Below are 19,047 nucleotides of genomic sequence, written 5' to 3' on the forward strand. Positions count from 1 at the left end.
CTTCAAAATAAATAAATAAATAAATAAAGAACCGCAGATTTAGCTCAGTGGAAAAGCGCCCCTGGGTTCAATCCCTAATACTATTATCATTAATAATTAATTAATCAAAAATCATTTAAGAATGTTCAAGTTTTAAAAGAAGATAATTAAAATGCATTCAAAACTCAAAAGAAAAAAATATTCATTTATGATGAGATTCAAAGGTTTGCTTCTAAAATGATAAAAATCTGGGCTGGGGTTGTGGCACCACATATAAATAAATGAAAAAAATAAAGGTCCATCAACGTCTAAAAAAATATTTTAAAAAACTGATAAAATCTTCAAGTTAAGTTCAAGCCAGGGTAAAAGAATCACTGAGAATGTACAAGTATTGAGTTATTTTCTGTTCTGTGAAATTAGCTGTTAATAACTTGAATTGTATACTAATTTTCCTTGTTGTAAATATAAACAAAAGGATGTGAATTTAATACCTACATCCTAATGAATAAATTAACTTTGTAATTTATAATATAATTTCAACTATGAAATGAAAAGACTAAAGACTGTTCAATGAAAACAGTTAAAAGTTAAAACAATTTCATTTTCCACATACTCACATATTTTTACTTGGTAATACAATATAGCCGTCACATACAATAGCTTGGTTAGGATTAAATCAACTTGCAATGGGCAAAGGAAGGCCAAAGAAAGGTTTATACAATATTCAATAAGCAATAATATTTGTTCAGTGTGCAATAAAATGAAAAGGTACTAACCTAGAAACAAAGAAAAAGAATTTATTGTTTTTAAATTCCAGAAATAAAATTAACAGAATGGCATATTATCCTTAACAAAACTGGTCCTACAATTTCTAAACTATTGTCTAATTAAAACATTTAAGAAATAGAAACAATCTACATGTTTTTCTACTAGGTATATACACCTATCTAGAAAGAAATAGGCTTTAAAACTCTTAACCACAAAGAACTTTCTATGGTGACATGAAAATGAGCTATGCATGTGACAAACACTAAGCCACTTCCCACAGAGATTTTGTTTACTTCCCAGCTGTGGTTGTGATCCATTAGCAACAATATTTCACATCAATACCAGCTCATTCAGCCAAATAAGCACAGTAATGTTTTAAAACCACGTTTATATTCATTAGTATGTAAAATTCACAGTACACAGATCTGGAAATGTTTAACTTGTCCATAAATAAGAGTATATTGTCTCAGTGTAAGTTTTAAAAGAAGTATAAGAAATCAGTCTGATAATGGGGGAAGCAGATTATATTTTGGCTACAGTGAAGATATGTTCAAGTTACAGTTGTTGTCATTGTGAAGAACTAACAAATGAAAACAAATTTAAAAAATTAAGTTCTTCTGGCAACAAAAGTATATCTATTGTAATACTGTTAAGCAAAAAGTCAATTCAGAGCTTCAATGCAATTTTTGCCTTCTATAAAAATGTAGTGTTATGCTCAAACATTTCTAAATGACTAGATTTGTAAATAAGCAGTTAATTTCTTTTCATCAAAGTTTATTTCTAATTCATACTATGCAGATTGTAGGTAGAACTAAATGCTACTTAACTTTTTTCTAGCACCTTAACTATATGAATCAAGGTCTTTTTTTTTTCAAACAGTGATTTATTGTGATTCTTAAAGTAAACAACAAAAGCAAATTTTAAAATTATAACCTGAAATTAAGCATTTGAAATTTCAGATGACAGAGCCAATAGTTGGTAACAGCTTCTTTAATTTCATATTAATAGTCCAATTAAAAACACTAACAACTACCTAGCAATAGATTTGAAAGAATCAGAAGGATTCTGTGAAGGAAAAAAACAAAACCAAACATGCAAAATGCCCCCCAAAACACAATGATCCTCTCTCATTTTATAATCTAAAATTGTAAAATGGTTATACATGATCATTCTACATAATACAGATCTTCTAGAGCACTTCTAAAGGAAATTACAGTTTTTGGTCTTAAAGAATAAGACTAAGATGAAAAGGGGGATAAGAACAGCAAGATCTGGGGAGTAGACCTTTCTACACGAGCAAGCTGCAGTTCATCCAGTCGAGGTGGTGGTTACAGTTCAGCACATGATTTTCAAGGCAACTAAGAAATCAGGATGTGTTTCCCTTTCCTGGAGTTAATAATTCTTTAAAAATCTCTAAAACATCCATAAAGAAGTGTTGGACTTTTTGTTTCCCCAAAAGGGAACGAAGAATAAATAAGTGGGGGTGGGTATTTCTATCCCCAAATTCACACATACAAGTTAAACCCAATGAAATAAAGTTGTTGGTACCATCAGAGGCAGTTGCTATTCTATGTAGATGGTTCAAAACATGATTCAATAAAACAAATACATATTATTATGCCTCAAACAACTAGAAAGTGTTGCATTATTATTCAAATACCATGTTTAATTAATTCCTAAGGTAATAGACTTCGATGATGTTAAATAGTGTACCTGAATCATTACTAGCAATAGAATGTCAAATTCAAAATTGTTATAAAAGTAAACCCATCATTAGAAAAACTCAACTTTAAAGTTAAAATAGGGAGAAATGAGTGAAATACTGAAGGCAGAATTTTTGTTTGTGGAAGACTGAGTAAGAAGATAGATGCACCCAACTGGAAGACAAAACAGAGTATGAAAAAATGTTTATAAAAAAACAAAAGAAGAAAAAAGAAAATGAGAGAAAGCCAGGCAGCAAAAGAATTATTCAATAGACAGAAAGTAAGAGAAAATGAGGCATGTGTATATGGCTCTCTTTTTTTTCTGTCCTCTGTGTTCCTAAATAATTTACGATGTAAGTGGCATAAAGGTCACACTAGCAGACAAGAATGGACCTTCTGATGGATTGAGATGAAGGATTTGGGGCTAATGAATTGTTTTGCTTTTTGTTGTTTTTGCTTTTTAATTCATACCTGAAAGCCTTGAATCCTTGCTAAATATTCCAGTTGTTTTGAAGGTTGTACTGGAGAACAAGGGGGAGTAGGAGAACTTCCTTTTAAACCTATGGCTTCAGCTGTAGGAGATGTTCCATTCATAAGGAGTTCCCTGGCAATTGTAGCTGAACTATTCGATGTGGGAGATATACTGAAGAAAGAGCTTGAGGGTTGGTTCATATCTTTGGGTGACAAATAGCCTAGAGTATTGCCAGAGATTACTTTGTGACGGCTGGCTTCCATCTCTTGATAAACATCAGGAGACAAATGAAGAATTCCTTTTGGAGCTATAAATAAAATGAAGAAACACTGTTATTACACTTAAAATAATTGAGAACAAACGTTATAGCATTGTTAGCTCAATGGCTTCCTTAATTTAGTAACAAAGAAAGGAGAAGCACTGCCAATCATTATCGTCCTCATGCCTACAGAGGCAATTGCAGCTTCTATTTAGAGGTGAATAAAAAAAATATAAACAAAGTTATAAAGTATGTGTCAATATTCCTAAAATCAGAAGTTTAAAAAACTCCACAAAAGTAGTTTCAGTGGAACTTAATGTGTGGTAGGAAAGCCATGGAAGAATAAGGGAAATTGACATGTGGAAATATAATGAGGAAGAAGATAGGATATATGCAGTATCTTTACCCTGAAGTTCAATATTTTATGTCTCATAAATAGAAAGGAACTGCCCCATTATATGCAGCAACTGAGGTACAAAAGATAAAATGAAGGCCATACCAGTCCAAACATTTTCAGAGACACAAACCTATATATGCAATGGCCTACTGGTCCTCTCTTTTCCACATGGATAACCCACAGAATATTCTAACTCATGAACATGTCAGAAAGGGCATATTCTTCCCAAACTGACACTGTCCCTATCTTGCTTAGTTAATTATGACACCACCATTTATATGTGTATTGCCCAACTTATACTTTTGGAAATTACCTCTGATTCACCTATAACCAAGAAGTTATAATGTTCATTCCAACATCTCTAGAATTTGCCCTTCATCATCTGGTACATTTGTTCAAGTCAGGCCATGGAAAGGTACTGTAAGCGAAAGGAGCAAGACGGGTGCTATGTCATCAATTAGAGGAGTTTAAACACAGAGGCACCTTTTGCTTTGACTACCATTTGTCTCAGAGATGTTTCAAGCCATATTTCACACTGCTTGTTCTGATGCCTTCTGTTTAGATATTAAGCTCAAATCATATTATCTTTTAAAATTAATGAAAGTCATCCCTTGTAGAGAATGTGCCTTGGGAGATACAACTTAATGCCCTTGCTTTCACCCCCACCCCACCCTCCTGCCATTAGCTTTCTAATTGAAACCTCCGCTGTTTCACATGGGGGCTACAGTAAGAATCACTGAAAGGTTTCACTGCTGATCGTCTCCACAGCATTCATTTTGTGAAATGTGTTCTATAAGGAGTCTGCAAAAAAAGGCGTTCCATGATAAATAAATTTGGGAAATAATGCAAATGAATTCTCTCTCCCTGCCACCTTGCCATCATGTGTGTGTGTGTGTGTGTGTGTGCGCGCGCACACACACACACACACACACACACACACACTCTTCAAGGGGACTAAAAATGTACATTAGCATAGTAAAGAATCAAAGAAGCCCAGAACAGAAATACATTCAACCTGATTTAACCCAGAATTTCCCAGGTTAATTTATATACAAGCATTCCTCATAATATTAAAAGCAGCTAACATTTTGGGAAATCCTGAAAGGCCTGCCCATTCTCCCCTAATTCCTAATGGTCTTTTAAAAAAACTATTATTTGTTCTAATTAGTTGTACATGTCATTAGAATGCATTTGGACACATCATACATAAATGGAGTATAACTTCTCATTATTCTGGTTGTACATGAGGTAATCATACATGCACACTGGGTAACACTATCCAATCCATTCCACTATCCTTCCTACCTCTAACCTCCTCCCCTCTTTTCACTCCCCTCTGCCTAATCCAAAGTACCTCTATTCTTCCCAAGCCCCGCTTATTGTGAATTAGCTTCTGCATATCAGAGAAAATGTTCCACCTTTGGGTTGGGGGGATTGGCTTATTTCGCTTAGCATGATATTCTTCAGCTCCATCCATTCACCTGCAAATGCCATAATTTCACTCTTCCCAATGGCTTTTGCTGAAACTTGTGTGCTGTTAAACCTCTCTGGTGATTTTTTCAATTCAGTTATTTAGTCTTTAACTCCTTGGTTTCCATTTTGGACTTTTTGAAGTTTGAAGTTCTCTGATGGAATTAGCACTTTGTTCATAAGTTACTCTCCTGACTGCAGTGAGCATCTTTGAGAGTCATTTTGAATTCTCTGTCAGGTAAATCATATTATCTCCATCTCATTAGCATCAATTTCCTGAGACATCTCATTCTCTTGTTTAGAAAATATCTTTTTCATTTTCCTTGCTTCTCTCTGTTGTTGTCTGCACATTTGGACAAAAGAGTCACCTCTCCTAGTCTTCAGGGACTGACCATGTACTGCAGAAAACTCACTAATCTCAGTCCAGTCAGAGATTCTCAGTGCATTTTAACCTTTTATGTTAGTCTAACCTGTTTTTCATTGTTCTTCAACCCCCAGGTATGCAGAGTCTGCCATTCCCACAAACACTCAGAGACAAGCAAGACTGAAGCCAATTTCTTCAGGATGCCCCCAGATAAACTGAGTCATTGGACATATGGTGCACCCCTTTATCTCCCCAAGAATCTGTGCACTAGAGTTTTTCAACTGTCACCTCTGTGCTGAGTTGGAGGTGGGGGAGTAGGTATAGTGACCATCTGGTATCACTGTACTCAGGCAGCTAGAATATGCCATGTGCCATCAGTACCCTGAGATAGGCTAAACAGAAGCCAGTCCTCTGGGTAGCCCTCAGAAAAGTTGGGGCACTGGATGTATGATGCATCTCTTTCCCTTCTCAGGGAGCAGCTTAAAGATTGTGTGTGTACTGGGGGTGGGGGAAGCTGTCTTGTTTATATGGCACAGTGCCAGAGTCTGAGATTTTGGTACAAGGATATTTTCCTTCTATCAGTTTTCCTACCTATTTCAATATAGCTGGTTTCATGCTTGCCCAAGGTACAGGAGCTTCTTACAAAGGGAATATGCCCATGAGTTATTGTTAAATTGGTGTGTTCATGGGGTAAGGAGGGACAAGGGCTTTGTATCCTACCGTTTTGCCAAGGCTAGATCAATCTCTTATTTTTAAAAAATTTTTAAACTGATTTTTTTAAAAAATATATGACAGTGGAATGCATTACAATTCTTATTACACATATACAACACAATTTTTCATATCTCTGGTTGTATATAAAACAAGCTGACACCAATTCATGTCTTCATACATGTATGTTGGGTAATGATGTCTATCACATTCCACCATCCTTGCTAATCCCCTGCCTCCTCTCTTTCCCTCCAACACCTCTGCCCTATCTAGAGTTTCTCTATTCCTCCCATGCTCCCCCTCCCTACCCCACTATGAGTCAGCCTCCTTCTATCAGAAAAAACATTCGGCATTTGCTTTTGGGGATTAGCTAACTTCACTTAGCATTATCTTCTCCAATGCCATCCATTTACCTGAAAATGCCATGATTTTATTCTCTTTTATTGCTGAGTAAAATTCCATTGTGTATATATGCCACATTTTTAATCCATTCATCTACTGAAGGACATCTAGGTTGCTTCCACAGCTTAGCAATTGTGAACTGTGCTACTATAAACATTGATGTGGCTGTGTCCCTTTAGTATGCTATTTTTAAGTCCTTTGGGTATAGACCGAGGAGTGGGATAGTTGGGTCAAATGGTGGTTCCATTCAGGTTGGGAAGTTATTAATTAATGCTTCAGTCTGTTTACTTGATACTGGTTTGTTTTGTTTTTCTATATCATCATGGTTTAATTTGGATAAATCATATGTGTCTAGAAATTTAATATTTTCTAGATTTTACAATTTATTGGAATATAAATTTTCAAAATAGGCCCTAAGGAATCTTTGTATCAATTTCGCACTCTCACAGAAATATCTGAAAGTGCCTTGTTTCCTATTTTGGTATTAGATGTTATAATTTTTAAAATCCTTGCCACTGATTTACTGTGACAGAAAGTAAGACTGAGATTGCCTGAGAATAGGGTTAGCAGGAGTTACAGACTTCAAAAGGCATGAGAAAAGTTTCAGGGAATGGAAGTGCTCACTTCACAGGTTTATAAACATGTCAAAACTGATCAAACTGTACACATTGTGTACAGTTTATTATATTTCAATTAACATTGTAAAAAATATTTGTCAATTTGATAAGTGAAATGTCATTATTAGAATTTTTTAGACCTATTATTAATTTTTTCACTATCTGGATACATTTATATAATTCTTACTTAAATGATATGACTCTCACTTATATACTCAATTCAAGAGGTCAAAAAACTTAACCACATTACTTCAGGATAATTATTATATATCAGTAATGGACTTTCTTTTTTATTGGCTTTATTTTTTAAATACATGATAGCGGAATGCATCACAATTCTTATTACACATATAGAAAAATTTTTCATACCTCTGTTTGTATATAAAGTATGTTCACATCAATTCATGTCTTCATACATGTACTGGACTTTCTAATAGCAATATTATAAAGCAACAAAATGCTCTCTCAATACTTAAGGAAGGCATACATCACAGTATAAAGACCCATAGAGAGTTCAGGTTCTCCTACTATACAGCAAAGCCCAAGATGACTTTTCTCTGTGAATAAGGAAGATTGCCTTCTACAGAGCTCAACTCTAACAGAATGGTCATAGAAACAGTATAAAAAAATACATGCATTTATGAGAGTCTGCAGTCAACTTTTATGTAATTTTCAACTTGAATATCAGTAATAGTGTTGGATTAGTCATAATTTATCGAGTATTCCTATAGAAATAAATTTAAATTGCTGTTCAAGAGTAAAATGGCCTAAAAGTAGAATCAAAGAGTAATTTAGTATATACATATTTAGGGACCTTTACCTTATTTTGCCAATTTATATTTCTATTAGGATGCGTGACAAAATATTTTTTTTCACACATCTATCAAAAGAGGTTTCAATAATTCTAAAGTCATTGCCACCCTATGATAATTCATTATTATCTTACCTCTATTTAATCACGGTTTAGAATAGATTTTTCTCTTATGTAACCACCAAAGTCTGTGTTTTTCTAACCTCAGCTTTGCTCATGGACTTTGAACACTGCATTCTCCTGCTTGGGCTTATTACATCCCATTATACTCATCCCTTATTGGAAGAGGTTCTAAGCCCATTCTCCGAATACCTACTTTTGTTCCTGATTTTGCCTTTCATACTCCCTCCTTGGTTTGTGACCACTGTACACAGCTACACTGCAGACACAACACCAGCACTGTTCGTTATCTCATTTAATTCTCACAACCACCCTATGAGATGGGCATTCTTAGTCCTATATATTAGAGATGAAAAAAAACTGAAGCATACAGATGTTAGGCAACTTACCCACAGGAATATAGATAATAAGCAGCAAGCTAGAATGGTTACTCTAGGAAATCTATCTCTAGAGAATGGACACTATTCCATTAAATGGCCCCCTAAAAGAACAGGCAAGGAACTAAATATTATATCCAAACACCTAAGGCTGAACTCAGAAAGTTAACTCCAAGCCTGAAACTTGCCCTGATTGGTTTCTCAAGCTCTGGCAGTGTACGCCACATGGCAGGGGTCTTGTTGTCTCCCAAGGGCACTTTGAGATCAATTGTTGGTGAGAGATCCAAGAAGGAGCCCACTGGACCACGCTGATCTCTAGGGAGATCAGAAACAAGACAGAATCTGTCCTCAGCATGATGTTTAACTGGTAGGCTGATGTGAATTACAAAAATATCTTCTTCCTGCTGCCCTATTACTGGGATCCACTGGAACAAGTATTTGATGAGACCTGCTTCCCTTTCTCACATAGCTCACTACCAAACTGGTCTTCTGTCTGAGGCTGCTGGATCCCTAGCTCTGCCTAAATTTAAAATCACATATATACTGTTTATGAAGTAAAAAATCAATAATGCAAAATTCGAAGAAAAATTTTATGAAAGCTAAGTTGAAAAAAGAAACTGCTAAGAACAATACAATGAAAAAATGTCAAACTGGTACACTGTTTTCAAGAAGTTTCTTTTAAAGGTCAGTCTCAGAATCACCTTGGAAGGTAAAGCTAGAAAGAAACAGCAACTATAAGAAATCACTATTGAACAAGTGAATGACATGATGTATTTTACATTCTATGGAGCAAATATCACTGTGATACCAAAACCAAATAAAGACACATACAGGAAGAAAACTACAGACCACCTACCCTGATGAACACAGATGCAAAAATCCCTAATAAAACATAGCAAACCACATTCAAAAACACATAAAGAAAATACACCATGATCAAGTGGGCTTCATCCTAGGGATGCAAGATTGGTTCAACATACACAAATCAATAAATCAATTTAATTCACCACTTAAATAGAATTAAGAACAAGAATCATATGATCATCTCAATAGATGCAGAAAAAACCTTTGATAAAATCCAGCAGTCATTTATGTTAAAAATGCTCGAAAAAACAGGAATAGAGGAACTTACTTCAACATCATAAAGGCTATATATAACAAACTCAAAATCAACATCATACTGAACAGAGAAAAACTGAAAGCCTTTCCTCTAAAGTAAGGAACAAGACAAGGATGTGCACTCTAACCAATACTCAATATAGCTCTCAAAACTCTAGCCAGAGCAATCAGGCAAGAGAAGGAAATGAAAGGGATACAAATAGAAAAAGAGGAAATCAAACTATCTGTTTGCTATGACATGATCCTATATCTAGAAGATAAAAAAATTCTAACAGAAGACTTCTAGAGCTGATAAATGAATTCAGCAAAGTAGCAGGATACAAGATCAACACTCAGAAATCAGTAGCTTTCCAATTTTCCAACAGCACTTCTGCTGAGAAAGAAATGAGGAAAACATCCCCTTCACAGTAATGTTAAAAAAAAAATCCCTGGAAATTAATCTAACCAGGAGGTGAGAGATTACAATAAGGACTATAGAACACTGAAGAAATGAAGAAATTAAAGAAGACCTTAGAAGATGGAAATACCCCTCCATGTTCTTGAATGGTTAGAACTGATATGTCAAAATATACGTACTTACAAAAGCAATATACAGACTCAATGCAATTCCCATCAAAATATCAATGACATTCTTCATGGAACTAGGAAAAAAGTCCTTTAGTTCATTTGGAAGAATAAGAGACCCAGAATAGGCAAAGCAATTCTGAGCAAGTAGAGCAATAGAGGAGGCATCACAATACCTGATCTCACATCATACTACAGAACTATAGTAACAAAAACAGCATGGTAACAACATCAAAACAGACACAAACATCAATGGAATAGAACAGAAGACACAGAGACAAACAGACATACTTACAGCCATCTGATACTTGACAAAGATGCCAAAAATGTATGATGAAGAAAAGATAGCCTTTTTAACAAATAGTGCTACAAAAACCGGATAGCAAAAGAATGAATTTAGATCTCTCATCCTGCACAAAGGTCAAATCTCAATGTATCAAAGACTTAGAATTACACCAGAAACTATACAACTGCAAGAATAAAACATAGGGTCAACACTCCATCATATGGGTGCAGGCACCAATTTCATCAACAAGTCTCCTAATACTCAGGAAAGAAAACCAAGAATCAGTGAGTTGGATGCTGTCAAATTAAAAAGCTTCTGCACAGCAAAAGAAACAAGAGCATGAAGAGAGAGCTTACAGAATGGAAAAAAATCTTTGCCAGCTGTTCCTCTGACAGGGTATTAATATCCAGAATATATAGAAGTCAAAAAACTCAACACACACAAAAACCACCACCCACCCAATCAATAAATGAGCAAATGAATTAAACAGATTTCTCAATGGACAATAAATATATGGAAAAATGTTCAGCATCTTTAGCAATCTCAGAAATGCAAATCAAAACAACACTACAATTTCATTTAACTCCAGTCAGAATGGAAATTCTCAAGAACACAAAAAATAATAAATATTGATGAGATATGTGGAAAAGGTACATTGATACATTGTTGGTGGGACTGCAAATTAGTGCCACCACTCTGGAAAGCAATATGGAGATTCCTCAAAAACAACAACAACAACAACAACAACAACACAAAAAAAAACTAGGAATGAAACCACCATATCCCACTCTTGGCATTTATCCAAAAGAACTAAAATCAGCATATTCTAACAATACAGCCACTGCAATGCTCATAGCAGCACAATACACAATAGCCAAATTATGGAATCAGCCCAGAAGCCCATCAATACATAAATAGATCAAGAAAATGTGGTATATATGCACAATGGAGTTTTACTCTTCCCTAAAGAAGAATGAAATAACGGCATTTGCCAGTAAATGGATGGAAATTGAGAACATCATGCTAAGTAAAATAACCCAGACTTGGAAAAATCAAGGTATGAATATTTTCTACCAAATGTGTAAGCTATAGCAAAAAGAGGGGGAAGAAGGTGGTGGTGGGTAGACCACATATCATAAATATATAGGGAAGACCAGTGGAGTGGAAGAAGGAAAACAAGAGGGAGGAAGGAAGGATGGAAAAGTGGAGGAAATATGGGATGAATTCAACAAAATCAGGTTATATGCATATACAAATATACCAAAGGGAATTTCACCTTTACGTGTATGTAGAAAGTACCAATCAAAAATAAACAAGCAAAAGGAAGATAAGTAGATAAGAAGAATAAGAATGGTGGGGGTGGAAAGGGGAAATTGGAGATTAAAATCAAATTCCTTCCATATATGATTTTGTCAAAATGAACCCAATTACTATGCATAACTATAAAGCTGTAATTTTAAAATAATGTATTTTAATGTGTTCAAAAGCATAACTTGAATCAGTGGTGAAATTAAACTTGTTCTTATCCCGAGTTGGATGAAAGCACTGATTTCATCAATCTGTACATTTCATTGGCATCTTTTTTCTTTTTGCTATACTTACTATAATCATTTACGAAAAGTTATTAATTTGGTGAATATTTATGAATAGAATTACTGAGAAAGAACTTTTCAGTGAGATACTCAAAGACTTTTTCTTAGCATAGTACTAAGAGTGCTTAGTCTGGCCCTGGCCCACTAAAGGCAGAACCCCAGGGCACAGCCTGGTTGGAGACTCTGACAGAGTATCCAGTGTACCTCAAAGAGATGGTTCCTCATGCAATTGGCAGGAGAAGTAAGATGTAAGAAGTAGTAATGATAAATTTGCCTTAAAAAAATAAAAACAAGGGCTGGGGATGTAGCTCAACCATAGAATGTTTGCTTAGCCCACCATAAGGATCCTGGGCTCAATCCCCAGCACCACCACAAAACAAATAAGCAAACAAAAATCCTAAAAACAAACAACAATAACAGCAATAAAATTTTATTGAATTTTTCTAAGAAACTGGGAAATACCTTTGGAAAGCTTCTTCTACTAACCAAATGTACACAGCTTAGCCAGAGAAAGGAGATATTCAGAATTTTCAAATGGGGCTAAAATGTTAATTTTTTTCTTTAAAAGAGAAAAATAAAAAGTTTATAATAACAAAGGATAAGTACGTGGATTAATAAATAAACTATCTTTTTTTTAATCTTACACTAGTAGAATGATTTATACTCTGGTCAGAAATTTTCTTTAACAAGAAAATCTGGAATACAAAGTGAGTGATATGAATCAAAGAGTAGATCTGGCACAGGTATTCCAACAGAGATCCATAGATATGTGTTAGAAAAATAATAACCTGTTAACTTTTGGCTATATATGCCAACATGTATCTTTCTGGGAAAATAATCTAAAGCTTACAATAGAAACATGAAGAGACTGTCGATCACCACTATCACTGAAAATACACTAAAGACATACTCAGCATATTTCTATGATTAGAAACAGTTTTCAAATAGAAAACATAAATATAGATTAAAGATGGGGGGAAATTGTGTTAAACAGTTTGACTTGACCAGAACAGTGTACTTCATGAGTAACTTCTAAGTATAGTTTAGGGAGCTAATTGGGGAGTCAGGCATTCCTGACACATGTACCTTTTTCAAGGCTCAATATTTTCCAATAAAGACGGAACTCTTAAGTATTTTTACTGAAAAAGACAGAACTGTTGCAATGAAAATGACATTTGAGAGCAGCTTGTGAAGATAGTTATCTTCAATTATTAGCTGTTATGGTTTGGACGTGAGGTGTCCCCCAAAAGTTCCCAAATGACACAAAACAAGAAGGTTCAGAGGAGAAATGATTGGGTTGTGAGAGTCTTAACCCAATCAGGAAATTAATCCCCTTACAGGCATTAAGAGTGATAACTGAAATGGTGGGGTGTGGCTGGAGGAGTGGGAATTGGGGCATGACTTTGGGGTATATATTTCTACCTGGCAAATGGAGTCTCTCTCTGCTTCCTGATCACCAGGTGAGCTGGCTCTCTTCACCACACTCTTCTCCCACAATGTTCAACCTTACCTTGAGCCCTGAGGAATGGAGCCGGCCTTCTATCAACTACAACCTCTGAAACCACGAGCCCTCAAATAAACTTTTCCTCCTCTACTGTTGTTCTGGTCGGGTTGTTCAGTTGCAGGAGTATAAAAGCTTACTAAAGCATTAGTTTATTTAAATGGGGTAAAAATGTGGTTTGTTAGAGATCATTCTCATGGATCACTCCATTAGTGACTGTTTCTTTAAAACTGTAAGAAGACTGAAATATAGATTATGTAAGTCTACCATATGACATAAATGACCTGACAAGGTTACTGCACCAATACCAAAAAAATTACACCACAGAATTCCTATGCTAGGATTTTGAGAATTTCTTTATAGTCAACATCTTCAAGCAGCTCACAAAACAGTAACAACCATAATACTAATTATAACTAAAATTCATATAGTCCTTACTAGATCTCTGATTTGTTTCAAATGCTTTGCACATTTAGCTTAGTAACCCTCACAATGACCCTATGAAGGAGGGACTATGATTATCCTTACATTATAACTGAAGATCTTAAGGCACAAAGAGGTTGTGTGACAAAAAACTGAAAGTCATAACCAGTAAGTGGCAGGTGTTAGGACCAGAATCCAGGCATCTGGCTATAACAGCAACACATGCAACTGCCTTTACAATCAGTAAATAAACAACAAAACAAGAATTTTTATTGATTATATCTATACACCAAAGAAATTCTTCACATCTGTATTCCTAAAATATCCTAATACCACGATGAAGAGAAACTATCAAAACATTGAACTGAAAATGAGGTGTTCTCTCTTCATTTCAAACCTGTTTTCTAGGTTCACTGAACCAGAGTCTGCCCATGTATAGTAACAGGAGAGATGGATATAAGGGCGAAGGGAAAAGTTATTTTTTAAAAAAGTCTATGATACCACCTCTGGGGAAAGATGTCAAAATAACATGCTTGGCCATTTTCATAGTTGTTGTTGTGGTGAGAAAGTAATTTCAAGTACTAGGTTAGCATAACAGAAAATTTTAAGCACAGCTTTAGAATAAAAAATCTTAGCTCACATAATTTTAATTTCTCTTATATGACATAATTGAGATTTAACAATGTATTATAAATTAGTCAATATGTTACTCAGAAACTTATGAAAGACTCCACAATATTATGAATAACAAGAACTGAAATTTTATAAAGACTAAGTACTATCCAATTTTTTAATGTCATAAAAATAACATTTTTAAAAATTTTTTTCACATTTTTACTGGTGCATTATAGTAGTTCATAATATGGAATTTGTTGTTACATATTTGTACATGCACAGAAAAAAATATATATATACATATATATATGTATAAAATTTGGTCAATATCACTCTCCAGTATTTCCCCCAAGGACAAGAAAAGGGGAAAACTAGCAAGACAGAAAACTTTGACCAAAATGATGTTGATTCAGACAAAAAACAAACAAACAAACCCTGGTGTCCCACTCTTATTCATGTCACCAAAACACAGAATGGGGAGGGACTTCTACCTTCACAAAGCTGTACTGAGGCTCCAACTTCCCTAATGTGGGAGTAAATGTCAAAAGAAAGCCACTTAGGGCACTGGTACTTTCATCCCCACTCTGCAATGTTGGTGAAGACCGCTTAGGGAGCCTAAACTTCTACTCCCACCTGGCAATAATGAGTGATCCCTTCCACTTTCCACTAGAAGGATGTCAGGACAGGATTTTAAGGGGAGCCAGAACTAGTGGAGAAAAAGTCACCCCACTGTAGTGTCTGGACAAAATGTGGAAGGGGGCCCAAATCCCTAATCCACCCAACAGTAATGAGGAAGACCCCACTTTGAGTGTCAGTGGGTGCACAGTGGGGAATCTGGACTTGTACCTCCAATCAGCAATAGCAAGGAGAAACTCCTCACTTTACCTTCTTGAGGTGGGTCACAAAAAGCAAAATAAAACAAGAACAGTAAAAAGAGAAGGCTTAAATAAGATGCAAGTTCTCATAATGTGAATATGCTTAGGTTTCAATAAAGACATCACTAGACATAGCAACAACCATGGAGATCTCAAAGTGAATGAGAAGAGAAATTAATAGATGCCAACAGTGAGATGTCAGAGACATTAGAATAATCTTAACAATTTACTTTAAAACAGCCATGAAAAAAAATGCTTCAAAAAACAAATACAAATATACAAAAACAACTGAAAATATAAAGTCTAAGCAAACAGGTGGTTTGATTAAAAAATTAGAAGATAAAAAGAACCAAATGGAAATTTTAGAACTAAAATACACAACCAAAAATAAAAAGCACAACAGATAGGGAGCAGAGTAAAGGAAAGAATCAGTGAACCAGAAATTACCCAATTAGAAGAACAGATAGAAAATAGACTGGAAAGAAATGAAAGAAAATGTAAACAATAGAAAAAAACAAAGAGAGCCTCAAGGACCAATTGAGACTACAACAAAAGATATAACATCCATGCTATAGAAAGGAGAGGAAAAGTAGGGCTAAAAAAGTACTTGAAAGATATAATAGCTAAAAACTCCCAACTGTCAGGAGATATAAATCTTCAAGATGCTAAAAAATCCCAAACAGGATAAACACAAAGAAATCCATGCCAAGACACAGTGAAATTCAACTGCTGAAAACTAAAGACAAAGAATCTTGAAAGTGGCCAGAGAAAAACAAAATCTAACCTTAGGGAAAAAAACAATTCAAATGACAGATCTCTCATCACAAACCACAGAGACCAAAAGGGAGGAACACAATGTTTATCAACTGCTTTAAAAAAAAAATTCAATCCACAATCCTATATCCAGCAAAAATATATTTCAAGAAGAAAGGTGAAATCAAGACAGACTCAAGTGAAGGAAAAGTAAGAACGTTTTCTAGCAAATACATTCTAAAAGAATAGCTAAATCAAGTCCTCTGATTAGGAAAGAAATGAAAAAAGAAAGATCCATGGACATGGGGAAGGAAAAAAAAAAGTATGGTAAGCAAAAACCATAGAGCAAGTACAATGGAATTTCTTTTTCCTCTTGAGTTTTTTCTGAATTGCATTTTTCTGATAAAACAATATTGTAGTATTGTCTGATGTGATTCTAAATGTATAGAGGGAAAATACTTAAGTCAATTATAAAGGCAGGGGGAAGAAAAACACAAAAGGAAATAAGGTTTCTATACTTCAATCAAACTGAGAAGCAACATGAGTAGACTGATGTTTATGTATACACTGTAGACTCCCTTAACCAGGGTTTTACTTTCCATGGTTTCAGTTACCCATGATCCACAGAGGTCTGAAAATACTAAAAGGAAATTTCTAGAAATAAAAAATCATAAGTAAAGTTTGTGTTGTTCTGAATAGTATGATGAAATCTTACACCATCCTGCTCTTCCCACTCATGAATCATCCCTTCATCCAATGTATCCGTGCATATATATTACCCATCCATTAATCATTTAGTAGTCATCCTGGTTATTAGATAAACTGTCCTGGTATCAGTTGTATTCAAATAACCCTTATACTTAATAATGGCCCCAAAGTGCAAAAGTAGTGATGCAAAGGAAACACCAAGGAATAAAACCTGAGGAATAGATTACTTCTGGTACAATGTGGTAAGGTTTCAGGGTGTGTGTGTGTGTGTGTGTGTGTGTGTGTGTGTGTGTGTAAATAACTGGTATTATCCATGGTTTTTCTTGAAATGAATCTCCTAAGGATAAGATGATAATATTAGACACTATTAGATAATAAATAAGGTAACAACTAAGAAGACTATATAAGAAGACACATTCGTGGCCTGGGGCTGGGGCTCTGCTGTAGAGCACTCATCTAGCGTGTGCAAGGCCCTGGGTTTGATCCTCAGCATCACATAAAATAAATAAAACAAAGCATTTGTATCGAACTACAACTTAAAAAAATTATTAAAAAAAAAAGAAGACACATTCAGAAATGCTCTAGACAATGTAAATAAAGTTCTAAATAGAAATCAAGTAACCCATAGGAAGACACAGGGAGAGCAACTATAAAAGCATAAAATGACATACTTAAGCCCTAAATACCAATGATTTTATTAAATGTAAATGATCTAAGTATACCAATTAAAAGGAAGTTGGCAGTGTGGACTTTAAAATGTGATCCAACTATATACTTTCTACAAAAAACTCATGTCAAATGATATAGACAAACTGAAAATAAAAGGATGGAATAATTGATACATCATGCAAACATTAATCAAAATAAAGCAGGAAGTCCTACTTCCAAATGATAATATGAGAAGATCCACAGACCCACTCCCCTATAATCCTAAATCGTACAAATTGATTTTTCAAAAATATAAAAGTTTCTGGAAATGTCATAGGGGAATTTGGCCAATGAGGAAACATTTCCCCCATGTAACAAAGAATTTGGCCTTTGTCCTCAGTTTTTGAGGGTAGTCTGTAAATTCTTGGAATTTTCTGAGTGACAAGAATTATTCCTGGTGGGCCACATGGACCACACAGAGTTTATGTTAACATATTGACTCACATTGGGCCCCTAGATAGTTTATACTATGAGAAGATTCAAATGGGGGATGGTCATTTCAGAAAGACCACATATGAGTAGTAATAGGCATCTGAAAAAAGGCTTTGAGCCATATGATGTCAGCCTGAACTCCAAGAGCTACAAGTTCATACAAATTTCAAGGTCAAAGTCAGCATAATGAAAACCCAATAAAAATACTCTAGACAACCTGGGAAGCTTAAGTGAGTTTCCCTGGTTAGCATTACTCTCTCCATATTATTACACTTCCATGTGCCATAACGGTGATGTGTCCTATCTCCATAAAAGATAACACCAAAAAATTCATATTTGGTATACTCCCAGATTTCACCCAATGTGTCTCTTCCTGGTTTGTATTCTCTTCACTACAAAAAACATATAATTGTAACTAAGCACCTTCCCAAGATTTTTGATTGGTCTAGGTAGTTATCAAACCTGATGGAGTAGGAAGAACTCACAAATTTCTAACCTACTGATCAGCCCTGGGAATCCCCAAATTTTGCATCTGGTATCAGAGTAAAAGTAGTCTTGTGCAGTACCATGTCTTTAACCTACAAAATTTAGCCTAATTTCACATTTTACATCTGAAGTCATTGCACATTTATTCAAGAAAATCTTGATAATGATCATAAAAGCCTGTGAAATTTCAGCAATAATCCGCTCCCTTCTTCCCCCATATAGTTAAGAAGATGGGGGCTCTTTTTCTTCTCCTATCAAGGAATATGGAATCTCACCAGAAAGGGCAGGCTGCCAGAATTTCTCATTTCTTCCAGTTCTAAGATGTAGAAGCTGAATTCCTGGTATATGAAGCCAAGATGTTGGAGGGTCCCTTTTTCCACACAGCTGTCACCCATACAATAATGATTGTACATAGGTACAGGAGGGTGAATCCTTACACATTGATATTCTTCCCCTCAGCTTCTTCAAGGAGGGAGGCTCTGGGCTAGGGTTGTGGCTCAGTGGTTGAGCACTTGCCTCGCACACGTGAGGCACT

The 19,047-nt window shown here is 35.1% G+C and overlaps 1 protein-coding gene across 22 annotated transcripts in view; it reads right to left on the minus strand.

Moving 5' to 3' along the window:
- The window catches only part of STAU2 (staufen double-stranded RNA binding protein 2), a 333,473-nt gene that overhangs the window by 119,737 nt on the left and 194,689 nt on the right, over nucleotides 1–19,047 (minus strand). For all 22 annotated transcript variants that reach the window (XR_014018766.1, XM_081266105.1, XM_081266100.1 and 19 more), the window contains one exon: nucleotides 2,922–3,229. Coding sequence is in view for 21 of the 22 variants with exons in the window: in XM_081266105.1 (XP_081122231.1) it covers nucleotides 2,922–3,229 (308 nt within the window). In the remaining variant the exon portion in view is untranslated. The remainder of the gene's footprint in view (nucleotides 1–2,921; nucleotides 3,230–19,047) is intronic.

This window comes from Spermophilus citellus (genome assembly GCF_964194105.1).
Source record: "Spermophilus citellus genome assembly, chromosome: 14".
Taxonomy (NCBI): domain Eukaryota; kingdom Metazoa; phylum Chordata; class Mammalia; order Rodentia; family Sciuridae; genus Spermophilus; species Spermophilus citellus.